General features: G+C 45.3%; 1 protein-coding gene across 1 annotated transcript in view; it reads left to right on the forward strand.

Moving 5' to 3' along the window:
* ADGRV1 (adhesion G protein-coupled receptor V1) overlaps positions 1-23,465 on the forward strand; it is a 1,000,765-nt gene that overhangs the window by 432,431 nt on the left and 544,869 nt on the right. Inside the window, exons 59-62 of the mRNA XM_063964002.1 lie at positions 438-617; positions 11,061-11,225; positions 22,010-22,127; positions 22,470-22,593. Of these exons, the coding sequence (XP_063820072.1) occupies positions 438-617; positions 11,061-11,225; positions 22,010-22,127; positions 22,470-22,593 (587 nt within the window). The remainder of the gene's footprint in view (positions 1-437; positions 618-11,060; positions 11,226-22,009; positions 22,128-22,469; positions 22,594-23,465) is intronic.

The raw sequence follows: 23,465 nt of genomic DNA on the forward strand, positions 1-23,465 counted from the left end.
AAGATCAAACAAAACCAGCTGTTGAAAGCAGTTGTAAATGATTACATATACTCATAGTTATGGATGTTCCCATGGAGACCATCTATGATATTAACAATTTAACTGACACTATAGGGGATATTCAATTGTTTGAAAAGTCATTTGTTAGTCTGTTTTTTCCTATCTAATAGACAGGAAAAAAACAGACACCCAACCAACTTTTCAAACAACTGAATCCCACCCTATATATTTTTTTAAACTACATAAAAAGTGGCTTTTTTAAATTTAAGTTAAAAGCACTTTTAAAAACATATGTAAATATAATAGTGACAACAAATATGCTTATAGGGTGTCTAGCAAACCCCAGTGGGATTACCCCCATCCACAATGGTACTAGATGTAGTCATTTATCACTCACAAATAACATTGTTTTTTGTTATGTTTTTTTCTCATTACAGTCACTAGGAGAAATAGACATTTTTATAGTGGATGATACCGTTATTGAGTTTTTAGAGACATTTAATGTTTCCCTGAAACAAGCGACAAATGGAGCCAAATTAGGTAGAGAAACTACGATCGTGGTCAACATTCCACCAAATGATTCTCCTTTGGGATTGTTCGGCTTTGAGAAGAAAGTGGTAAGCATGTGATAGTCACTAAGGAAATTATGCTACTAAATGAAAATGAGGCCTCTGGGAGTGACACTAAACCGATATATAGATAATTATAATTAAAAATAAGCTCTATTGCCCAAATATTGCTTTATTTTCCTTTATGACTCAAGTGGCACGTACTACTCAGCATGGAGTTAAAATAATTTTAAAATTCTCTTTTGCTTACTTTATACTGATATCAGGTTCATGTAATGGTTACTTCACAATGATAAGCATTGTTATGCACTCACACACCCTACAGCAAGTAATCTCATCCAGCCTAATCAAAATTGTCGGCATGACAATAAGATTGTTATTGCCAAGGTAGGAGACAGTATGCTGCTGAGGGGTGGCACTTGATATACCGGCTGTCGGGATCCCGGCGCTCAGCATACCGACGCCGGAATCCGACCGCCAGTATACCAACAAGTATTCTCCCTCTTGGGGTGTCCATAACACCCCTTGGAGGAGAATAAATAGCGAGGCGCGCGTGGTGAGCTACCATGCCCGCAGCGTGGTGAACGCAGCGAGCACGCAAGGGGCTCTTTTGCACCCACCCCGCTGCCAGCATTCTGGCGGTCAGGATCTTGGCACCGGTATGCTCGGCGTCGGGATCCCAAGCGCCAGCAACTCATACCACACCCGCTGCTGAGGGTAGCCACCAGTAGGTGGAGCTTGGATATATTTATGTCTATGAAAATAATACTGTTTAATATACAATATACATCTGTTTATGGGGTATGTTTAGTAATGAGATATTCATTAGCTTTTTGGAGCTTGTCTAAGAGTCTCATTCAGTAGAGATCGATTGTGCGATCATCTGCACAGTTTCCCGATTACTCTCTCTGCACATGTTATATGCCTCCCCTGCAGTGCACATGGTTTTGCCCATCTGCTAACAAATTTTCTGCTATGATCAGGTCTGAATTAGGCCCTATGTTCCTCCATACCTGAGACATAGCCCTGGCGGTTTTGATTCAGAGTTAGGGGCATTTTTTACATAAAGTGATGTAGAAATAGCAGTTTCTACATAGTTTTATGAATTGTTGCTATGTGCTAATAGCCTAATGCAGGTGATTTCACTGAGATTTCCTGCAGAAGGCTCATTTGCGTTACAGATCACAGTTCCCACAGGTCTGACACCTGTGGGAAGGCTCATTTGCGTTACAGATCGCAGTTCCCACAGGTCTGACACCTGTGTACCAAACTCCAAAAAGCATAGCTTTCTTGGAGTTTGGCCTCACTGGCACCTAGGGGTGCTGCAAAAAAACTAAGAATGCCATGAACCAAGAAAGTTTGGGAAACACTGGGCTATAATGATATATTCATCATCCTTGCCAGGTTAAGCTGTGAGAAGGATAATTGCTGTGGCTGTCATTAGGGATAGGTAGGGTAAGCGGATATACAGTAGCACAACAGCCTTTCTCAGTCACTGTCTGCCTCTACTTATCACCCTCTCCTTGTTACCCTCTGCCTTTCCCAGTAACACACAGCCTCTCCCTGTCATCGTCTGCCTCTTGCTGCCATCCTCTGCCTTTTCCTGTCATCCACAACCTCTCCCAGTCACTCTCTCCATGTTACCCTGTGCCTCTTCCGCTCACACACAGCCTCTCCCTGTCATCGACTGCCTTTCTCTGACGTCCTAGTGGATGCTGGGGACTCCGTAAGGACCATGGGGAATAGACGGGCTCCGCAGGAGACTGGGCACTCTAAAGAAAGATTAGGTACTATCTGGTGTGCACTGGCTCCTCCCTCTATGCCCCTCCTCCAGACCTCAGTTAGAATCTGTGCCCGGACAGAGCTGGGTGCTCCTAGTGGGCTCTCCTGAGCCTGCTAGTAAAAGAAAGTATTTGTTAGGTTTTTTATTTTCAGTGAGCTTCTGCTGGCAACAGACTCACTGCTGCGAGGGACTGAGGGGAGAGAAGCAAACCTACCTGTCTACAGCTAGGTTGCGCTTCTTAGGCTACTGGACACCATTAGCTCCAGAGGGTTCGAACACAGACATCTGTCCTCGATCGTCCGTTCCCGGAGCCGCGCCGCCGTCCCCCTTGCAGAGCCAGAAGAACAGAAGCTTGAAGACGACGAAAACGGCGGCTGAAGACTCCTGTCTTCATTTAAGGTAGCGCACAGCACCGCAGCTGTGCGCCATTGCTCCCAGCACACTTTCACACTCCAGTCACTGTAGGGTGCAGGGCGCTGGGGGGGAGCGCCCTGGGCAGCAATTGCAGTACCTTTTTGGCATAAAATACATACATACAGTCAGGCACTATATAAATGTAAAAACCCCCGCCATTTTTTCACACAGAAAGCGGGACAGAAGCCCGCCGCTGAGGGGGCGGGGCCTTCTTCCTCAGCACACCAGCGCCATTTTCTATTCACAGCTCCGCTGGAAAGAAGCTCCCCAGGCTCTCCCCTGCAGTATCCAGATACACAAAGGGTGAAAAGAGGGGGGGGCACATAAATTTAGGCGCAAATTTGTATTTACAGCAGCTACTGGGTAAACACTGAGTTGTAGTGTAATCCCTGGGTTATATAGCGCTGGGGTGTGTGCTGGCATACTCTCTCTCTCTGTCTCTCCAAAGGGCCTTGTGGGGGAACTGTCTTCAAATAGAGCATCCCCTGTGTGTGTGGTGTGTCGGTACGCGTGAGTCGACATGTCTGAGGTAAAAGGCTCCCCTAAGGAGGAGATAGAGAAAATATGTGTGTGAGAGGGTGTCTCCGTCGACAACGCCGACACCTGTTTGGATATGTGTAAGTGCTAAGGTGAATTTATTGCACAAAAGATTAGGGAACAGACAGGAAATCTACCTATGTCTGTCCCTATGTCACAGAGACCTTCAGAATCTCACAATGCTCACTATCCAAAATAATAAACACTGATATCGACACGGAGTTTGACTCCAGTGTCGACTACGATAATGCACAGTTACAGCCAAAATGGCTGAAAGGTATTCAATTTATGATTATTGTAATAAAAGATGATTTGCATATCACTGATGACTCATTTGTCCCTGACACAAGGGTACACATGTTAAGGGGAAGAAAGCTGAGGTAAATTTCCCTCCTCTCATGAGGAAAAAGGGCGGGAATCTCCAGACAAGAAACTGCAGCTTCCCACAAGGAATTCTCAGGCAGTATCCTTTCCCCACTAGGGCCAGGATGTGATGGGAATCTTCCCCTAGGGTGTCACGTTTGCCCAGACGGTAGCACTAGCTGTTCTCAGGGATCCTGCAGATAGCGTGCACATTCTAGTACACTACTCAGACCGGCGATTGTGTCGGCATGGGTTTATAGCGCTGTGGCAGCGTGGACAGGTACCTTATCAGCAAAGATTGAGACCCTAGTAAGCATATAGATATATATATATAGATATATATATATAGATATATACATATTGAAGATGCTGTCTTAAGATATATATATATATATATATATATATATATATATATATATATGGAAAAAAATAGAGAATAGCGCCTAGGACGATCCCAATATAAACAACGGTGTATAATGAATATGTGGCTCTAGTAAAATTAAAACAACCCCCAACTCTTAGTGGGTGGCAGCTCCTGCCCAGAGGTGAGTTTCAGATATACAAAAATGAAGTGCAAAGGAGCGCCTAATGGTGTTTAGAGCAAAAGGTGATAAATCACCCTGTGGAACGTGACAAAGTGTAGAATTACAAAGTATAACTTATCTCTTTACACGTCTTCAATTCTGATGACACTCAAGCAGCTGAGAAGTACAGTAGTTTATACAAACAGTATAATGCGACAAAACTTGTTCATACATGCATGATGGAAACTTCAATATAACACCAAGGCTTTCTGATGAACAATCAGTGTGGCCTTGTGGTGAGATAACTTGTACAAAAATTCGGAAACTGAGTACTGAGCGTCCACTGCAGATGTATAGACGGTTTCCTTTCTAAGTGACCCTTCAGTACCTTGGTTTCCGAATTTTTGTACAAGTTATCTCACCACAAGGCCACACTGATTGTTCATCAGAAAGCCTTGGTGTTATATTGAAGTTTCCATCATGCATGTATGAACAAGTTTTGTCGCATTATACTGTTTGTATAAACTACTGTACTTCTCAGCTGCTTGAGTGTCATCAGAATTGAAGACGTGTAAAGAGATAAGCTATACTTTGTAATTCTACACTTTGTCACGTTCCACAGGGTGATTAATCACCTTTCGCTCAAAACACCATTAGGCGCTCCTTTGCACTTCATTTTTGTATGTATATATATATATATATATATATAAAACATGCCCAAAGAGACATGAGTATACTGGGTCCTGGAGTCAAAGCTATGTCGATTTCTGCTTGACGTGTCCTGTAGAATATGCAATGGACAGATGATGCCGACTTAAGAGGCATATGGAAGGCTGAGGATTGTGTGGAGAAGGGTTCTCGGACCTGGTCTCCGCAGCTTTAGCTGGTAAATTCTAATATTTTGCCTTATATTCCTGCACAGCCTAGGAAAGCACGACATTATCAAATGCAGCCTTTCGAATAAAGAAACAAGAAAGTCCGAGGTGCGTCCTTTCTTGCCAGAGGCGGCGGCAGAGGAAAGAAGCTGCACAACACAGCTAGTTCCCAGGAACAGAAGTCCTCCACGGCCTCTACAAAAATCCACCGCATGTCGCTGGGGCTCCACAGGCGGAGCTAGGCCCGGTGGAGGCACGCCTTCGTAAGTTCAGCCACAAGTGGGTTCACTCCCTGTTAGATCCCTGGGCGATCGATATTGTGTCTCAGGGATATAAGCTGGACTTTGAGAAGATGCCCCCTCACCGACGGCCCTGCCGGCTTCCCCCCACGAGAGGGAAACAGTGTTAACTGCAATTCACAAATTGTTTCTTCAACAGGCGGTGGTCAAGGTTCCCCTCCTTCAACAATGAGGGGGTTATTATTCGACCATGTTGTAGTCCCGTAACCTGACGGTTCAGTCGTACCCATATTGAATTTAAAATCCCTGAACATATACCTGAAAAGGTTCCAGTTCAAGTTGGAATCGCTAAGAGCGGTTATTGCAAGCCTGAAAGGTGACTCGGGACATAAGGGATGCATACCTTCAGGTCCCCATTTATCCACCTCATCAGGCGTACCTCAGAATTACGGTACGGGATTGTCATTACCAATTTCAGAGGTTGCGGTTTGGTCTCTCCACGGCCTTGAGAATGTACACCAAGGTAATGGCGGAAATGATGGTGCTCCTGCGGAAGCAAGGTGTCACTATTATCACGTACTTGGGCGATCTCCTTATAAAAGCGAGATCAAGAGAGCAGTTGCTGAACAGCGTATCACTTTCTCTGGAAGTGTAACGGCAACACGGCTGGATTCTATATATTCCAAAGTCGCAGTGGGTTCTTACAGCTCATCTGCTTCTCCTAGGCATGATCCTAGACACAGACCAGAAAAGGGTTATCTCCCGATAGAGAGAGCTCAGGAGCTCGTGACACTGGTCAGGAATCTATTAAAACCAAAACAGGGGTCAGTGCATGACTGCACTCGAGTCCTGGGAAGGAGGGTGGCCTCATACGAGGCCATTCCCTTCGGCAGGTTCCATACGAGGTCCTTCCAATGGGACTTACTGGACAAATGGTCCGGATCACATCTTCAGATGCATTGGTTAATCACCCTATCCCTCAGGGCCAGGGTGTCTCTCCTGTGGTGGCGGCAGAGTGCTCACCTTCTCGAAGCTCGCAGATTCGGCATTCAGGACTGGGTCCTGGTGACCACGGATGCAAGCCTCCGAGGGTGGGGGGCAGTCACACAGGGAAGAAATTTCCAGGGGCTGTGGTCAAGTCAGGTGACTTGCCTTCACATCAACTAAGGGCCATATACAATGCCCTAAGTCAAGCGGAGATCCTGCTTCGCGACCAACCGGATCTGATCCAATCAGACCGCAGTGGCTCATGTAAACCGCCAAGGTGGCACAAGGAGCAGGGTGGCGATGGTAGAAGCCACCAGAATTCTTCGCTGGGCGGAGAATCACGTAAGCGCACTGTCAGCAGTGTTCATTCCGGGAGTGGACAACTGGGAAGCGGACTTCCTCAGCAGGCACGACCTCCACCCGGGAGAGTGGGGACTTCATCAGGAAATCTTCACGCAGATTGCAAATTGGTGGGAACTGCCACAGGTTGACATGATGGCGTCCCGCCTCAACAAAAAGCTAAAAAGGTATTACGCCAGGTCAAGGGACCCTCAGGCGATAGCTGTGGCCGCACTAGTAACACCGTGGGTGTTCCAGTCGGTCTATGTTTTTCCTCCTCTTCCTCTCATACCAAAGGTGCTGAGAATTGTAAGAAAAAGAGGAGTGAGAACAATATTCATTGCTCCGGATTGGCCAAGAAGGACTTGGTACCCGGAACTGCAAGAAATGCTCACAGAGGACCCATGGCCTCTGCCTCTCAGATAGGACCTGTTACAACAGGGGCCCTGTCTGTTCCAAGACTTACCGCGGCTGTGTTTAACAGCATGGCGGTTGAACGCCGGATCCTAGCGGAAAAAGGCATTCCGGATGCAGTTATTCCTACGCTGATAAAGGCTAGGAAGGGCGTGACAGCGAAGCATTATCACCGTATGTGGCGAACATATGTTGATTGCTGTGAGGCCAGGAAGGAATTCCAGCTGGGTCGATTCCTACACTTCCTACAGTCAGGAGTGACTATGGGCCTAAAATTAGGGTCCATAAAGGTCCAGATTTCGGCCCTATCCATTTTCTTTCAAAAAGAACTGGCTTCACTGCCTGAGGTTCAGACGTTTGTTAAGGGAGTGCTGCATATTCAGCCCCCTTTTGTGCCACCAGTGGCGCCTTAGGATCTTAACGTGGTGTTGAGTTTCCTGAAATCCCACGGGTTTGAGCCACTGAAGACCGTGGAGCTCAAGTATCTCACGTGGAAAGTGGTCATGCTGTTGGCCTTAGCCTCGGCTAGGCGTGTGTCAGAATTGGCGGCTTTGTCAGGTAAAAGCCCCTACCTGGTTTTCCATATGGACAGGGCAGAATTGCGGACTCGTCCGAAGTTTCTGCAAAAGGTGGTATCATCTTTTCATTTGAACCAACCTATTGTGGTGCCTGCGGCTACTCGTGACTTGGAGGACTCCAAGTGGCTGGACGTAGTCCGGGCTTTGAAGATTTATGTATCCAGAACGGCTGGAGTCAGGAAAACTGACTCGCTGTTTATCCTGTGTGCATCCAACAAGCTGGGTGCTCCGGCTTCAAAGCAAACTATTGCTAGCTGGATCTGTAACACGATTCAGCAGGATCATTGTGCGGCTGGGTTGCCGCATCCAACATTAGTAAAAGCCCATTCCACAAGGAAGGTGGGTTCTTCTTGGGCGGCTGCCCGAAGGGTCTCGGCATTGCAGCTTTGCCGAGCTGCTACTTGGTCGGGTTCAAACACATTTGCAAAATTCTACAAGTTTGATACCCTGGCTGAGGAGGACCTTTTGTGTTTGCCCATGCGGTGCTGCAGAGTCATCCGCACTCTCCCGCCCGTTTGGGAGCTTTGGTATAATCCCCATGGTCCTTACGGAGTCCCCAGCATCCACTAGGATGTCAGAGAAAATAAGAATTTACTCACCGGTAATTCTATTTCTCGTAGTCTGTAGTGGATGCTGGGCGCCCATCCCAAGTGCGGACTTTCTGCAATACATGTATATAGTTATTGCTTAATAAAGGGTTATTGTTATGTGGCATCCTTTTGAGTGATGCTCAGTTGTTGTTCATACTGTCAACTGGGTAAGGTTATCACAAGTTGTACGGTGTGATTGGTGTGGCTGGTATGAGTCTTACCCTGGATTCCAAATCCTTTTCTTGTAACGTCAGCTCTTCCGGGCACAGTTTCCTTAACTGAGGTCTGGAGGAGGGGCATAGAGGGAGGAGCCAGTGCACACCAGATAGTACCTAATCTTTCTTTAGAGTGCCCAGTCTCCTGTGGAGCCCGTCTATTCCCCATGGTCCTTACGGAGTCCCCAGCATCCACTACGGACTACGAGAAATAGAATTACCGGTGAGTAAATTCTTATTTTTACTGTCATCCTCTATTTCTCCCAGTCCCTATCTACTGTACCTCTCCCCATCACCCTCTCCCTGTTAACCTCTGCCTCTCCCAGTCACACACAGCCTCTCCCTACCATCATCTGCCTCTTGCTGCCACCCTCTACCTTTTCCCGTCACCCACAGCCTCTCCCTGTCACCCTCTCTGTTACCCTCTGCCTCTTCCAGTCACACACAGCCTCTTGATGTTACCGTATGTCTCTCCCCACCACCCTCTCCATTACCTTCTGCCTCTCCCAGTTACACACAGCCTCTCCCCGTCACCCTATGCCACTCCCAGTCACACACAGCCTCACCCTCTGCCTCTCTCAGTCACTGATTGCCTCTCCCTGACACCCTCTCCCTGTTACCTCTGCCTCTCCCAGTTACACACAGCCTCTCCCCGTCACCATTTGCTTCTTGCTGTCATCATCTGCCTCTCCACGTCACCCTCTCCGCCAAGCACTGCCTTTCCCTGCCACACTCTGCCACTCCCTGTCTTCCTTATTCTGTCACCCACTGCCTGTCCCCATCATCCTGTGCCTTTCCCTGTCTCCTTCATCCTGTCATCAACTGCATTTCCCTGTCACCGTCGTGTGAACGCCATATCCTGTGAGGCCACGCCCCTTGATGGTAGGCCTTGCCCCTTTCTTGGTAGCGTGCACCTTTGGCGTACACAGATATCAGTATCACCACTGTCCCCACACCCCGTCCCCTTATTATGATTCCCCCTGTCATTTTCTTCTGTATCCGCCCCTAGAAAGAGCTTTCGGAGTGCGATAAATGACAGATGGGTCCACGGTTATCTTGACTAGTTTGCTGCGCCTAGGCACAACATGGTTTATTAACATAAACCCTTCATCTATTGTTCTCAGCTGCAATACAATACAGAGAACAATACAACAGGGGATTAAGTCATTACAGCAGGGGATTAAGTCCGATTGGCCAGTCTCAGTTAATCCTATTAAAGGTCAAGATAAACAAGGACCCATCTGTGATGTTCATTATTGGAGAAAGTTTCCAGGGCATCTTAAACAGACCATTATGTTCCAAGCAGTTATGCTCTTTAATCTGTATACAAGGCTTTGGTAAATACAAGAGAAAGCCAGAGCAATTGTAAATACAAGAGAAAGCCAGAGCAATTATGCAGTGTATTCCTTTTGTAAAAGTACAGTTATCTACCCTCCCAGAATGTCTGTGTGACTTCCTAATTAGAATGAGACCTCCCCAACTTCTGGGAGAGTAAGCAATTCTCCTGTAAGGCCACTTACCCGCCTAATGTCAAAACACACATCTTAAAGTGACATCCACCTAAGATAACAAAATTTTCATCTCCTTATGTATTGCGCCACCCATTTATTGATTAAAATTTCTTCATCAAATGCCCACATCTTCTCTTCATAGCTGCCTAGTTGCGTATCTATAATGGATAAAAGGGTATGTGGAACACATGGGCCCCTGTATCAAAGGGGGTGCACACTGCTCACCTAGCAACCATTGACCATACTTACCCTGCAGCCACCACTGCAGAAACCACTAGAAAAATGTTGGCAGCGCCATTTTCCCAGAGATATGCACATAGTGCCATTTTCCCAGAGATATGCGCAAGCACAGTAGCCTCTGGCACAGTGTCAGAGTAGTCAGTCCACAAGTGTCTGCGTGAGGAGGTGGGGCCCACACAGAGAACGCATAGGGGCATCTGATAAAACCCCATTACCTACCTACAGCATCTCTTCCAAGGGTGGTATGATAGGTATGTCTGCAAGCTGCAGGCGGGCAAGTATAAATCACTATTGGAAGACAGATGGGCAGGAGAGAACACATGGATGGGTTTTATATTCAAAATTGGTATAGTTATAAAACTAGTGATGGGTTGGGTATGCGTGACCGGCGGACAGGAGACCACCGGTCCACTGGTCCCCATGCCGACGCCAGGAACTCGCATTTAGATGCCCAGCGGGGAGGGGCTGTCGGGTGCAACAAAGCTTATATTCCCACTCTATGGGGTGGGAATAGTCCCTGTTAGTAGCATGCCGACTGTTGGGACTGTAAGGGTGCGGGATTCCGGCATCGGTAACTACCTCCCCTAGTGATATATTATAGAATATGAAAATGCTTACATATAAAAAGGTAAAATGGAACATTTTAAAAAGAAAGTTTTTACTATGTGTAAAGGTAAGTGGGATAGAAAATCTAAATTCTTAGTGGGTAGCAGCTTTAGGACAGCATTTGAATAAGTACTGATCTTGAACAATTAATATGTTCTATGTTATACAATAGTACACTGGCTCATTAGTGATTGATGTCCATGTGCAGTAGTTGTGATTTCAGAGACCATGACAATGGAGTTTTGTACTAAATTCTATATTTTCCTTGTTACTAAGGTTCTGGTTTCTGAGCCGCAGAGAATAGGTGACCCAGCCGGGGAAGTGACTCTGACCGTGGCACGCAGTCAAGGAGGTCACGGAGCTGTAAAAATAATTTGGATTGTAGAGGAAGAAGCACAATATGACCTCAGCCCGCTAAATGGCACTCTCATCTTTAATGAGGTAGCTTGTGGGCACTTTAAGGTTTTCAGCCTAATAGCTGTAACACATATTACATTCTGTTCCCTGCCAGAAAAATGGCATGATTGAATAGAAAAGAGTTTTCATACAAATCACTTCCCATGTACAAGTTGTTGCAGTGTGTGATTACATAAATACGGAATGATTTTGTAGCTGTATTACTGTAGCAAAGTTTCTGTAACACATTTTGCATTCATTTGATAAATTATAGATAATGTCACTTACAGAATGCCCTTCTAGTGTGTATGCGCTGTACCAAAACCTACATAAAACTGTACATGACACTTTCCAGAGATGTGCGCTATGATTATACAACTTCAACAAGAGCACGGCGTACTCAAAGCCAAGAAGTAATGAGCAAACACAGCCATAAACAACAAGGCAATTAACACAGAGCACAACGTGCAAGTATCAACGTACTAGATTATAAATCTTCAGCATTGTATCAGGGAAATAGGGGTGAGTGGAAGTTGCATAGCCTTTGTTGGTTTCCACTAATACAAGAGATCACCTGCATGGCCAATGTAAGACATGCAACCAGCACTGGGCTATGACACTGGCCTATGACAGTCTGGGGTGGGTCACACTTTGCGGAAAAAAGTGCAAGGTGGTCTTGCGTTTCATAGTGAGACACTGCCCCATCCTGTCCAACGACTGAAATCCACAGGGAAATTTAACCCACAAAAAAAATAAAGAACTCCAGCTACTGTGCAGAATAGGCTAGGCCATGTTCCCTTGCCCCTAGTCTGACATTGTTGGGGTAATAAGTTTTTAAAGTATAGTGGTGATTTTATAATGACAAGTGCTAGCATGTCCATGGCTCACACAGCATGCTGGCACTTGTAGAACTTCAAGTGCATGCATGTTCTGGCATCCAGGGGCTTCTGGGATCTGTAGTGACACACAGGGGTGCTGTGAGGAACCCTGGAGTATGAAACATGGTGCTTATATTTACATTACAGTAATGGTGTCCCTCTGCTTTAATTGCAACCCACCCAGGCTAAGAGAGCTGGTGCTTGGGTAACTTTGGGAGAGAGGGGGTTGTTCTGTGCTGATTAATGTCAGGATGCAACTCCACTCCAGGTGTGGAGCACTGCAAGAGATACAGCTCCTGACAGGCGGATCTGCAGATACATTCACCCCTACTTATACCACAATTATGTTTTATGTGTGTAGATTTAATGGCCTGGTGATCCGAATTCCAGAAAAAATCCTTATTAGAGATTGTAGGTGACAAATATTTGGAACAATAAATCTTATACATGTATGTGCCCTTAGTCACTTCTAATTTCCCAGATAATACACAGTCATAACAGAGCATAACACATAACAAGCACCAGTTGATCACAAACTACAATGTGAGTGAGACGTATTTTGAAATTGGTTACCTGTCATGAAACAATAAATGACAGAAGCGCTGGTCGTCAGATTAATATCTTTTTTAATAACAGTAACATAGTTGATGAGGTTGAAAAGTCCATCGAGCTCAACCTCTATTATAAAATGTTATTTCATTTAAATGATATATCCTTGGATATTTCTTTCAGTTAAGAATTTATCTAATTCATTTTTAAACTTATTGACTGAGATCCACCGTTACTACCTTCTCTTCAGAGAATACCAATTCCTTACTGCTCTTAATGTGAAGAACCCTTTTCTCCGTTGTGTATGAAATTTGTGTCTCTTCTAACCTCAGGGGGTGTCCACATGTCCTGTTTAGCGTTTATTGGTAAACAGATCGTCTGATAAATCCTTGTATTGTCCCTTTATGTATTTATAAATATTAATAATGTCCCCTCTCAGCCGCCTCTTTTCCAGTGTAAATATATTTAACCTTGTAAGTCTTTCCTCATAATCCAGTGCCTCTAACCCCTTAACCAGTTTGGTGGCTCGCCTCTGAACCATTTCGAGTTCTAAGATATCCTTTTTACAGTGAGGTGCCCAGAACTGTACACAATATTCCAGGTGTGGCCGTACCAATGATTTATACAGTGGCAGGATTACACTCTCATCCCTTGTCTCCATTCCCCGTTTAATGCATGCTAACACCTTATTTGCTTTTGTTGCTGCATTTTGACATTGCGTACTGCTACTAATTCTATTATCGATGAGCACCCCCAAATATTTTTCAACTTACGTAATCCCTACATTTTCCCCATTTCATTTATGGCTGCCCGATTGTTCTCAGTCCCAAAGTGCATAACTTTACATTTTTCTATATTGAATCTCATTCTCCATTTGTCTGCCCAAACCTCTAGTCTAGATAAGTAATTCCGTAGAGACTCAACATCCTTGTCTGAATTAATTACTCTACACAGTTTAGTATCATCTGCGAAAATTGACACTGTGCTTTCTAGGCCCACTCCTAGGTCATTAATGAATATGTTATACAGCCCGTGTACTGAATCCTGCGGTATTCCACTGAGCACTGAGGCCCATTCAGAGAACATCCCTTTAATCACCACTCGCTGTTCCCTGTTGTACAGCCAATTACTCACCCAAGTACAAATAGTGTTTGCTACCCCAAGATCTCTCAATTGGAAAATTAGTCTCCTATGTGGGACTTTGTCAAAGGCCTTAGCAAAGTCCAGAAAGACCACATCCACTGCTTTTCCCTGATCAATATTATCGCTCACTTTCTCGTAGAAGCTTATTAAGTTAGTTTGACATGACCTGTGCTTCACAAAACCATGCTGATTCCTAGTAATAACCTTGGAGGTAACCAAGTACTCCTGTATGCTATCCCTTATTATACCTTCCAGTATTTCCCCACTATAGATGTCAAACTTACCAGTCTATAATTACTATTATAATATAGTATGAATGGTGGTGAGAAATGCCATGATGGATGTAAGTAACTTAGTTACTGATTGGAGCTATTTCTAAACTAACAGCATTCTGTTCTAAGTAACTAACTTTAAACTAACAAATACAGTATAGTACATTCAAACGCTTTCTAAAATCTTCTTATATATGGACATATTGCTTTATATCTGTACTAATTACAGTTATTATTCAAGGCTGATCATCAGTGTGAGTGTTATTTTACCTATTATGGTACTTATGTCATATCATGTTTTGTTGATTATTTGTAACTATTTTATTATTAAAAAATATTAATCTGACAACCAGCTCTTCTCTGTTTTATTGTATTGCCTGTGAATAGGGGCTTTAGTAATCCCTAATACTGTCAGAGTAACTCTTTATTGGCGCCTGGTTAATTTTTATATTTTTGTTTTTCTCTGTCATGAAACACCCTAATGACAGTACTGGTTAGTCACTCTGTGGCTGGAGGATTTACATTTGGCCTGTGACAGTTTACCATATACAGTATAACATTTATTATAAATTAATAAAATAGTAAATACAGTTATGCCCCAGTTTAAGCCTTTTTGATTAGAGCTTTATTGATATAAAGAACTTTTTATTTTGTGCCATATATACCCAATTTGCAGTTAGAATATTTCATGCTAAGCTCAGGCTGAAAGTGCTTGTACTACAGGTACAGGATATTACTTTAGAGGGAGTATCCACTTTGATGACTGTCGGTAATTGTATCGGCTGTGGCTATCCTATTAGCCCCCAACACGGCGGGCTCTCCCCCCCCCCCCCCTTATCCCTGATCCCATGTGTTTTAGAGCGATCACAGGTCCGTTTTCGGCTGTTGAAAACGGACCCTAATTGGATACTGCAATAATGACTATCAGTCATTCATCGTGATATCCATCCCTTTTAAGTGCCCGGAATCGGATCTAAGTGGATACCCCCTCTATGTGTAGACAGCTAGTAACATGGTTGGAGATGTGTGAGAAGTGTTATATGAAGTAGCCAGAGAGCCAGTTTATTGTATGAGAACAGTGGGAGTGACGGCTGGCAGCTTCCAGAGGTGGAGATGAAGAGGATGTATTTAGGACAGACCACACTTTTTACTGCATTTTTTCACAGTTTCTGGAACCTTGGGAACGGGCTCAGGATAATACTGTATGTCGACAGTCACCATGTCCACATTCATAATGGTCAACATGTTAGCCGGCAACATGTCTACATATTCAGCTAGTCGACATACAGCATGGCGACTGCAGTTTTTAGCTTCTATTGTCGACCTTTTCACTACTGAATATCAACATCATAACATTAGACATTCTAGTGTTGACTTTATGAATGTCAGCATATTAAACGTCGAAATAGTAACTGTATATGTTGGGAACATATTACAGGTTGAGTATCCCATTGTTAGGGTCTCCTGCCCTGTGCTGACACGTCGTCAAGGCAACCGGGAGACAAGTGCTAGCAGAGTAACCTGAGCGCGGCTGATACTCCGGTTCGGGTCTTTTGCTGTGCAGTGGTTACAGGCTCTGTGCACGGCAGGGGATCCGGTGCTGGTTTTTGTGCTCACAGTCTGTGAGGTCTGAGTGGGGCGTGGACAGCACCTGCTATATAAGGCCTCTTCTCAGGTTAAGCAGATGCTGCTGAATCTTTGTTGGTTAGTCAGTTCCTGAAAGTTAGCCAGTACTGTGTAGCTTTGTATTTGTTGTTGCTTACTGCAAATAGGCCTGGGGATTTGGTACTACACTCTGCCAATCCAGACCTAGCAGTAAGACTGGAGTCAGTCGTTTAACTTGCTGGGGTTCTTTTGCTACTCTGTGAACTTAGCAAGTTTGCGGCTGTATTCTCAGATTTGCCTGCCTAAATCCTGTCTCACTGTGCAAGGTGTTTAGGTGTCAGTTTAGTGGCAGTAAGCTGAACCTGTGCACTGCAAGTGAGGATTAGGATTGTGGAGACTCTCCTTGTGTCTATCATTCCATCTCTGACCAAGGAGTTTACTGCCACACCCGTTGGTAACCCTTTAGGGTTTTGCTGTTGCCCTTAGCAACAGCATTTCGGGTTCTCTACGTATTAAAACACAACATCTTGCTTTTTCCATCTGAAGCATTACTAATACTAGGGAGACACCCAGTTTCTTAGCCTCTGGGCTTCTCTGTTCACTTTGTGTTTATTTTGTTACCCTATCACCTTCCGTGTACGTAATGTCATATTCCCCAGTCTGTCTGTGAGTTCATTTGTTTTGCATCCCTATCCGTTCAGACACCAGTACATTCCTGCAGGCACTGGTGTGCATAACATATTCAGCAGCCTAATACTCCTGTTGAAATTTTGTGGGAATATGGAGCATACCCCTCAAAATACGTTGCAACAGGTGGTCGATCAGGTGCAGGTCCTGACTCGACAATTTAATGATTTGTCCATTAAAATGCACACCTCCCAGGCCGCTGGCGGAGCTCCCGCAGCAGCAGCACCTTCAGGGGTTAAGGAGCCGAAAGTAAATCTCCCGGATCGTTTTTCTGGAGATCGCTCGCAGTTCTTTTGTTTCAAGGAGAGCTGCAAGCTATACTTCCGGCTTAGGCCTCAGTCTTCTGGGTCGGAGATTCAGCGGGTGGGCATAGTGATTTCCTTGCTACAAGGAGACCCACAGGTCTGGGCATATGGGTTGCAGCCTGACTGTCCGTCGCTTAGAAGTGTTGATGCTTTTTTTACGGCCCTAGGCATGTTGTATGATGACCCTGACAAGACGGCCTCAGCCGAGGCTAAGATTTCGATCCTTAAGCAAGGTCGAAGGCCAGTTGAGGTTTACTGTACGGAGTTTCGGAGGTTGGCCCATGATACCCAGTGGAATGACCCAGCCCTGAGACACCAGTACCGAAGAGGTCTTTCTAACCAGATAAAAGACCAACTGGTACAATATCCCTTGCCTGATAGCTTGGATCAGCTCATGCAGTTATCCATCCGGGTGGATAGACGGCTGAGAGAGCGTAGGCTTGAAAGGGAGACCGAGGTTTCCTTCTTTCCCAAGGGAACCTCAGACTCTAAGGAATTTTCCGAGGAGCCTATGCAGATTGGGGCTACCCGCCTCTCCTCGCGTGAGAAGACGCGGAGGAGACAGCAGGGGTTGTGTTTGTACTGTGGGAATAAAGGTCATGTGGTAGTATCATGCCCAGAAAAGCCGGAAAACTTCAGGGCCTGAGGGTGATGGGAAATATCCTGTCAGGCCAGAAGTCAGAATTTCCCAAGAAGACTTTCATCATTCCGGTGACCTTGAAGATCCTCGGTCAAACTGTCAAGACTGAGGCCTTTGTGGACAGTGGGGCCCAAAACACTCTGTTCCCTTAGTACCCTTGGCATCGGAAATTGAGATTTGTGGATTAAACGGGGAACCATTATCCCCAGGTAAAATTACCTCTTGCACTAGCCAGATTTCTTTGTTTATTGGATCCACACACTCTGAAAAATTGTCCTTTTATGTGACTGTCTGTACTTTTGCCCCATTGGTGTTGGGGTTACCCTGGTTAAGGGCCCACAATCCTCAATTTGACTGGGTCTCTGGGGAGATTCTTAGTTGGGGTACTGATTGTTTCAGGAGTTGCTTGAGCCTTCCAGTCAGGCTCTCGCAGCTAAGTTTGCCAGGATTGCCAGGGTGTTATGCAGATTTTGCGGACGTGTTCTCCAAAAAAGTTGCAGAGGTACTACCTCCCCATCGCCCCTATGACTGTGCCATTGATTTGTTGCCAAATGCTAAGCTTCCCAAGAGCAGGTTGTACCCCCTGTCACGTCCTGAGACTCAGGCTATGGCAGAGTACATTCAGGAGAACTTGGCTAAGGGATTTATCAGACCTTCACAGTCTCCAGTTGGGTCGGGATTCTTCTTCGTGGGTAAAAAGGACGGTTCGTTGCGACCCTGCATCGACTTCAGGGAATTGAACCGTATCACGATTAAAAACGCATACCCACTGCCTCTCATTTCGGTCTTGTTTGACCAGCTTCGTACTGCCACCATTTTTTCTAAGATTGACCTACGCGGTGCGTACAATCTAATCCGAATAAGAGAGGGGGATGAATGGAAGACTGCCTTTAATACCCACTCAGGGCATTATGAATATTTGGTGATGCCTTTTGGGCTCTGTAATGCCCCGGCAGTCTTCCAGGATTTCATGAATGATGTACTCAGGGAATATTTGGATAGATTCTTAGTTGTATACTTAGATGACATCCTAATCTTCTCCCATTCCCTGGAGGAACATCGGAAGCATGTACGCTTAGTCCTCCAGAAACTCAGAGACCACCGGCTTGGGGCGAAGCTGGAGAAGTGCGAATTTGAAGTTCAGCAAATCGCATTTCTAGGATATATTATCTCCCCAGAAGGTTTCCAAATGGAGGGTTCCAAGGTACAGGCAGTCCTGGATTGGGTGCAGCCCACTAGTTTGAAGGCGCTTCAGCGTTTCCTGGGCTTTGCGAATTTTTATAGACGATTTATCGCTGGATTTTCGTCTATAGTGGCGCCCTTGGTGGCACTCACTAAGAAAGGGGCGGATGTTGCTCACTGGTCTTGTGAGGCTAAAGCGGCTTTTGCCCGTCTCAAAAGGGCATTTGTATCGGCCAAGGTGCTGCGACACCCAGATCCAGAGCGTCCTTTTGTGGTGGAGGTGGATGCCTCTGAGATGGGTTTTGGGGCAGTGCTCTCTCAGATGGGAGTGTCTGATAATCGCCTTCATCCCTGTGCTTACTTTTCCCGTAAATTTTCGCCTGCCGAGATGAATTATGACGTGGGTAACCGGGAATTGTTGGCTATTAAGGATGCACTCGAGGATTGGAGACACTGGCTTGAGGGGGCTAAGTTTGTGGTCTCAATTCTCACCGACCATAAGAATCTGGCATATTTAGAGTCAGCGAAGCGTCTCAATGCCAGGCAGGCACGATGGGCTTTGTTTTTTGCTCGCTTTAATTTTTTGATATCATATCGCCCTGGGTCAAAAAACATCAAGGCTGATGCGCTCTCGCTGAGTTTTGCTCCAATCCAGGAGACCACCGAGGAGCCGTTGCCCATTGTGTCCCCATCATGTATTAAAGTGGGCATTACCCAGGACCTCTTATCATTAGTCCTTAGAGCACAGGAGCAGGCTCCTCCAGACCTTCCGGTAGGTCTTTTGTTTGTGCCTCCTAGGTTAAGACAGCGAGTGTTCCTGGAATTCCATGCCAAGAAGTCGGCAGGTCACCCGGGTATTGCCAGAACTCGGGAGTTGCTATCTAGGGCGGTGTGGTGGCCCTCGGTGGCTAAGGATGTGGATCAGTGGGTTCGGGCATGTGACATCTGTGCCCGAAATAAGACTCCTAGAGGGGTTCCTGTTGGCCCATTACATCCACTCTCTATCCCATCTAAGCCATGGACCCACATTTCAATGGATTTTGTGGTGGACTTGCCCAAATCCTCGGGGATGACAGCCATCTGGGTTGTCATTGACAGGTTTTCGAAGATGGCGCACTTCGTTCCACTGGTTGGGCTGCCATCGGCCAGACGCCTGTCTGAATTATTTATGCTGCATGTTGTGCGTCTCCACAGGTTGCCACTTGATGTGGTCTCTGACCGCGGATCCCAGTTTGTGGCCAAATTCTGGAGGGCATTTTGTTCGGATCTCCAGATTTCTGTCAGCTTGTCGTCAGGCTACCATCCGCAGTCTAATGGGCAGACTGAAAGGGTGAACCAGTCCTTGGAGCAGTTCCTCAGGTGTTATGTCTCCAAGTGTCAGACTGACTGGGTTGCTCATCTGTCCATGGCGGAGTTTGCCTATAACAACGCGGCTCACTCTGCTACAGGGATCTCTCCCTTCCTTTGTGTGTATGGGCATCATCCTAAGGCCAATTCTTTTGACCCCCTGGACTCCACGCCTGGTGGTTCCTCTGTGGTTTCGGTCCTTAGAGGTATTTGGAGGAAAGTGAAGAAAGCCCTTGTGTCTGTGTCATTAGTGACCAAAAGGGTTTTTGATAAGCAGAAAAGACCCTGCAGCTTCAAATTAGGAGACTTCGTCTGGTTGTCTACCAAGAATTTGAAGTTGAGACAGCCATCTCATAAGTTAGGCTCCCGGTTCATCGGCCCTTATAAGATCACCAGGGTTATCAATCCGGTGGCATTTCAGTTAGATCTGCCCCGTTCTTTGGGTATCAATAAAACATTTCATTGTTCCCTTTTAAAACAGGCGATTAGTAATCCTTCTTCCAGTGGAAGACCTTCCCCTCTTCTGATACGTGGCCAGAGGGAGTTTGTTGTTGAAAGGATTCTTGACTCCAAGATGGTTTGGGGTCGGCTGTCATTTTTGGTGCACTGGAAGGGGTATGGCCCGGAGGAGCGGTCGTGGGTGCGCAGTTGTGATCTTCATGCCCCCAGACTGATACGCTCTTTCTTCTCGCAGTTCCCCGATAAACCCGGTGGTAGGGGTTCTTTGAACCCTCGTCAGAGGGGGGGTACTGTTAGGGTCTCCTGCCCTGTGCTGCCACGTCGTCAAGGCAACCGGGTGACAAGTGCTAGCAGAGTAACCTGAGCGCAGCTGATACTCCGGTTCGGGTCTTTTGCTGTGCAGTGGTTACAGGCTCTGTGCACGGCAGGGGATCCGGTGCTGGTTTTTGTGCTCACAGTCTGTGAGGTCTGAGTGGGGCGTGGACAGCACCTGCTATATAAGGCCTCTTCTCAGGTTAAGCAGATGCTGCTGAATCTTTGTTGGTTAGTCAGTTCCTGAAAGTTAGCCAGTACTGTGTAGCTTTGTATTTGTTGTTGCTTACTGCAAATAGGCCTGGGGATTTGGTACTACACTCTGCCAATCCAGACCTAGCAGTAAGACTGGAGTCAGTCGTTTAACTTGCTGGGGTTCTTTTGTTACTCTGTGAACTTAGCAAGTTTGCGGCTGTATTCTCAGATTTGCCTGCCTAAATCCTGTCTCACTGTGCAAGGTGTTTAGGTGTCAGTTTAGTGGCAGTAAGCTGAACCTGTGCACTGCAAGTGACGATTAGGATTGTGGAGACTCTCCTTGTGTCTATCATTCCATCTCTGACCAAGGAGTTTACTGCCACACCCGTTGGTAACCCTTTAGGGTTTTGCTGTTGCCCTTAGCAACAGCATTTCGGGTTCTCTACGTATTAAAACACAACATCTTGCTTTTTCCATCTGAAGCATTACTAATACTAGGGAGACACCCAGTTTCTTAGCCTCTGGGCTTCTCTGTTCACTTTGTGTTTATTTTGTTACCCTATCACCTTCTGTGTACGTAATGTCATATTCCCCAGTCTGTCTGTGAGTTCATTTGTTTTGCATCCCTATCCGTTCAGACACCAGTACATTCCTGCAGGCACTGGTGTGCATAACACCCATATCCAAATATCCGAAATACGGAATATTCCGAAATACGGACTTTTTTGAGTGAGAGTGAGATAGTGAAACTTTTGTTTTTTGATGGCTCAATGTACACAAACTTTGTTTAATACACACAGTTATTAAAAATATTGTATTAAATGACCTTCAGGCTGTGTGTATAAGGTGTATATGAAACATAAATGAATTGTGTGAATGTAGATACACTTTGTTTAATGCACAAAGTTATAAAAAATATTGGCTAAAATTACCTTCAGGCTGTGTGTATAAGGTGTATATGAAACATAAATGCATTCTGTGCTTAGACTTAGGTCCCATCGCCATGATATATCATTATGGTATGCAATTATTCCAAAATACGGAAAAATCCGATATCCAAAATACCTCTGGTCCCGAGCATTTTGGATAAGGGATACTCAACCTGTACTTGAATTTCAATTAATTCGTAGTTTAGTGCTTTTATGGCGAGCAGTTTTTGGGAATGAATTATGAGCTGTAAGTGGGAGGTTACTGTGCTGTAACAATGCTCTTTTCTATAGGATCCCTAAACTGTGGTTTTTATTGTAACTTTCAGAGTGACACCAGAAAGTCATTTACATTGAAGGCAATTCAAGACGGTCTGCTTGAGGGAGAAGAAAAGTACAGTGTACAACTGGTGTCAGCGGACTATTCCGTGATCTCGCCTGTAGATGGTAAACTATATGCTACCCGCTTCTGTGCCGCGCTGACTCAGACCCTTTTTTTAAATACGAAACAGGGTTTAGTTAAAGTACATTCACGTCTAAGGTGCAATTTTACAACTTGGCCAAACCATGTTGCACTAAGAGGTGTGTGTATGGGGGAGAGGGGGGGGGGGGGGGGCAGCAAATTCATACATAGGTAGAATGAAAGTGGTACGGTACTATGAATAATTATACACCTTTTGAAGATCTTTAGTAAAGGCAATTATTACACCAGCTTCTGTTAGCTGAGTCTTGCTGTTTTTGGTTGTCTATCTTATGAGACAGTCACTGACTTTTGTTTTTGCTTTCCAGGTAGAGCCACTGTTGTGATCTCTGGAGACGTTGGGGCTTCTGGTGTAGTTGGAATAGCTCCTTCCTCACTTCATGTTCTGATTGGAGAACCATCAGGAAGCTATAATGGAACTGCTCATGTCAGGTATGCTTACAACTTATCGCAGGATGAATCAGCTTACACACAGGACATATAGGAGACCAATAGGCCAGTTACAGTATTATACAATAGGTTCCTCAGTGCTATGAGGCCCTTTTTACACTGAGCATAAAACTAGTTCATTCCAGTAATGCATTGCAGTCCTGTGTGAGACCAGATGTTCTGATCTCACGGTATTTCCATTGATGTAAGTAAAGAAAAATGTGAAGAAATAAAGTTCGTATCCAGAAAATATGTTGTCCAAACTAAATTCAGGTTTCGGGTCTATTCCTGGTAGTGGTACTTAATGCAAGATGTTCTGCAAAACATATACTTCTGTATTAGTCAATTAGTCAATAGAGACAATTTTCTGCAGATGTCTGGTTGGGCTGTTGTGTCAGTTATTAGTACTGTATGCAGAGTAAATTGGATGCAGCATAGCGCAGGAGCTTTGATGTTCTAGGATGAATGGTGCAGGCTCACATGTCAGTACAGTGCATTTATATAACATGGAAAATCTCTGTTCTTAGTTTCCACATGCTGAGCTCAGACATCCAATGCTAAATATTTCTAAGAAGTATTTAATAGACTGCACAAAGTGATGCACCTCTATTTCTTTCAGTGCGGTTCTAAATAGAATTTTGGGGTAGATGTATTAATCGTCATTATAGGGGTAAGTGGTATCAGCGCACGTTATGTGCACTGATACACTCCCCACCCCATGTATTACTGCGGTGCATGTGTTTTTTTCCTCATTTCATATTATATAAAATGTTATAGGACATTGCACCTTATGGGGCTGATTCGGAGTCCTACTTAGTGGCTTTAGTTGCAGAAAGCTGCAGAAGTCTGGTTTACTACCTTATTCTAATGCGGGG

The sequence above is a fragment of the Pseudophryne corroboree genome, chromosome 1 (assembly GCF_028390025.1).
Source record: "Pseudophryne corroboree isolate aPseCor3 chromosome 1, aPseCor3.hap2, whole genome shotgun sequence".
In the NCBI taxonomy this organism is placed as follows: Eukaryota; Metazoa; Chordata; class Amphibia; order Anura; family Myobatrachidae; genus Pseudophryne; species Pseudophryne corroboree.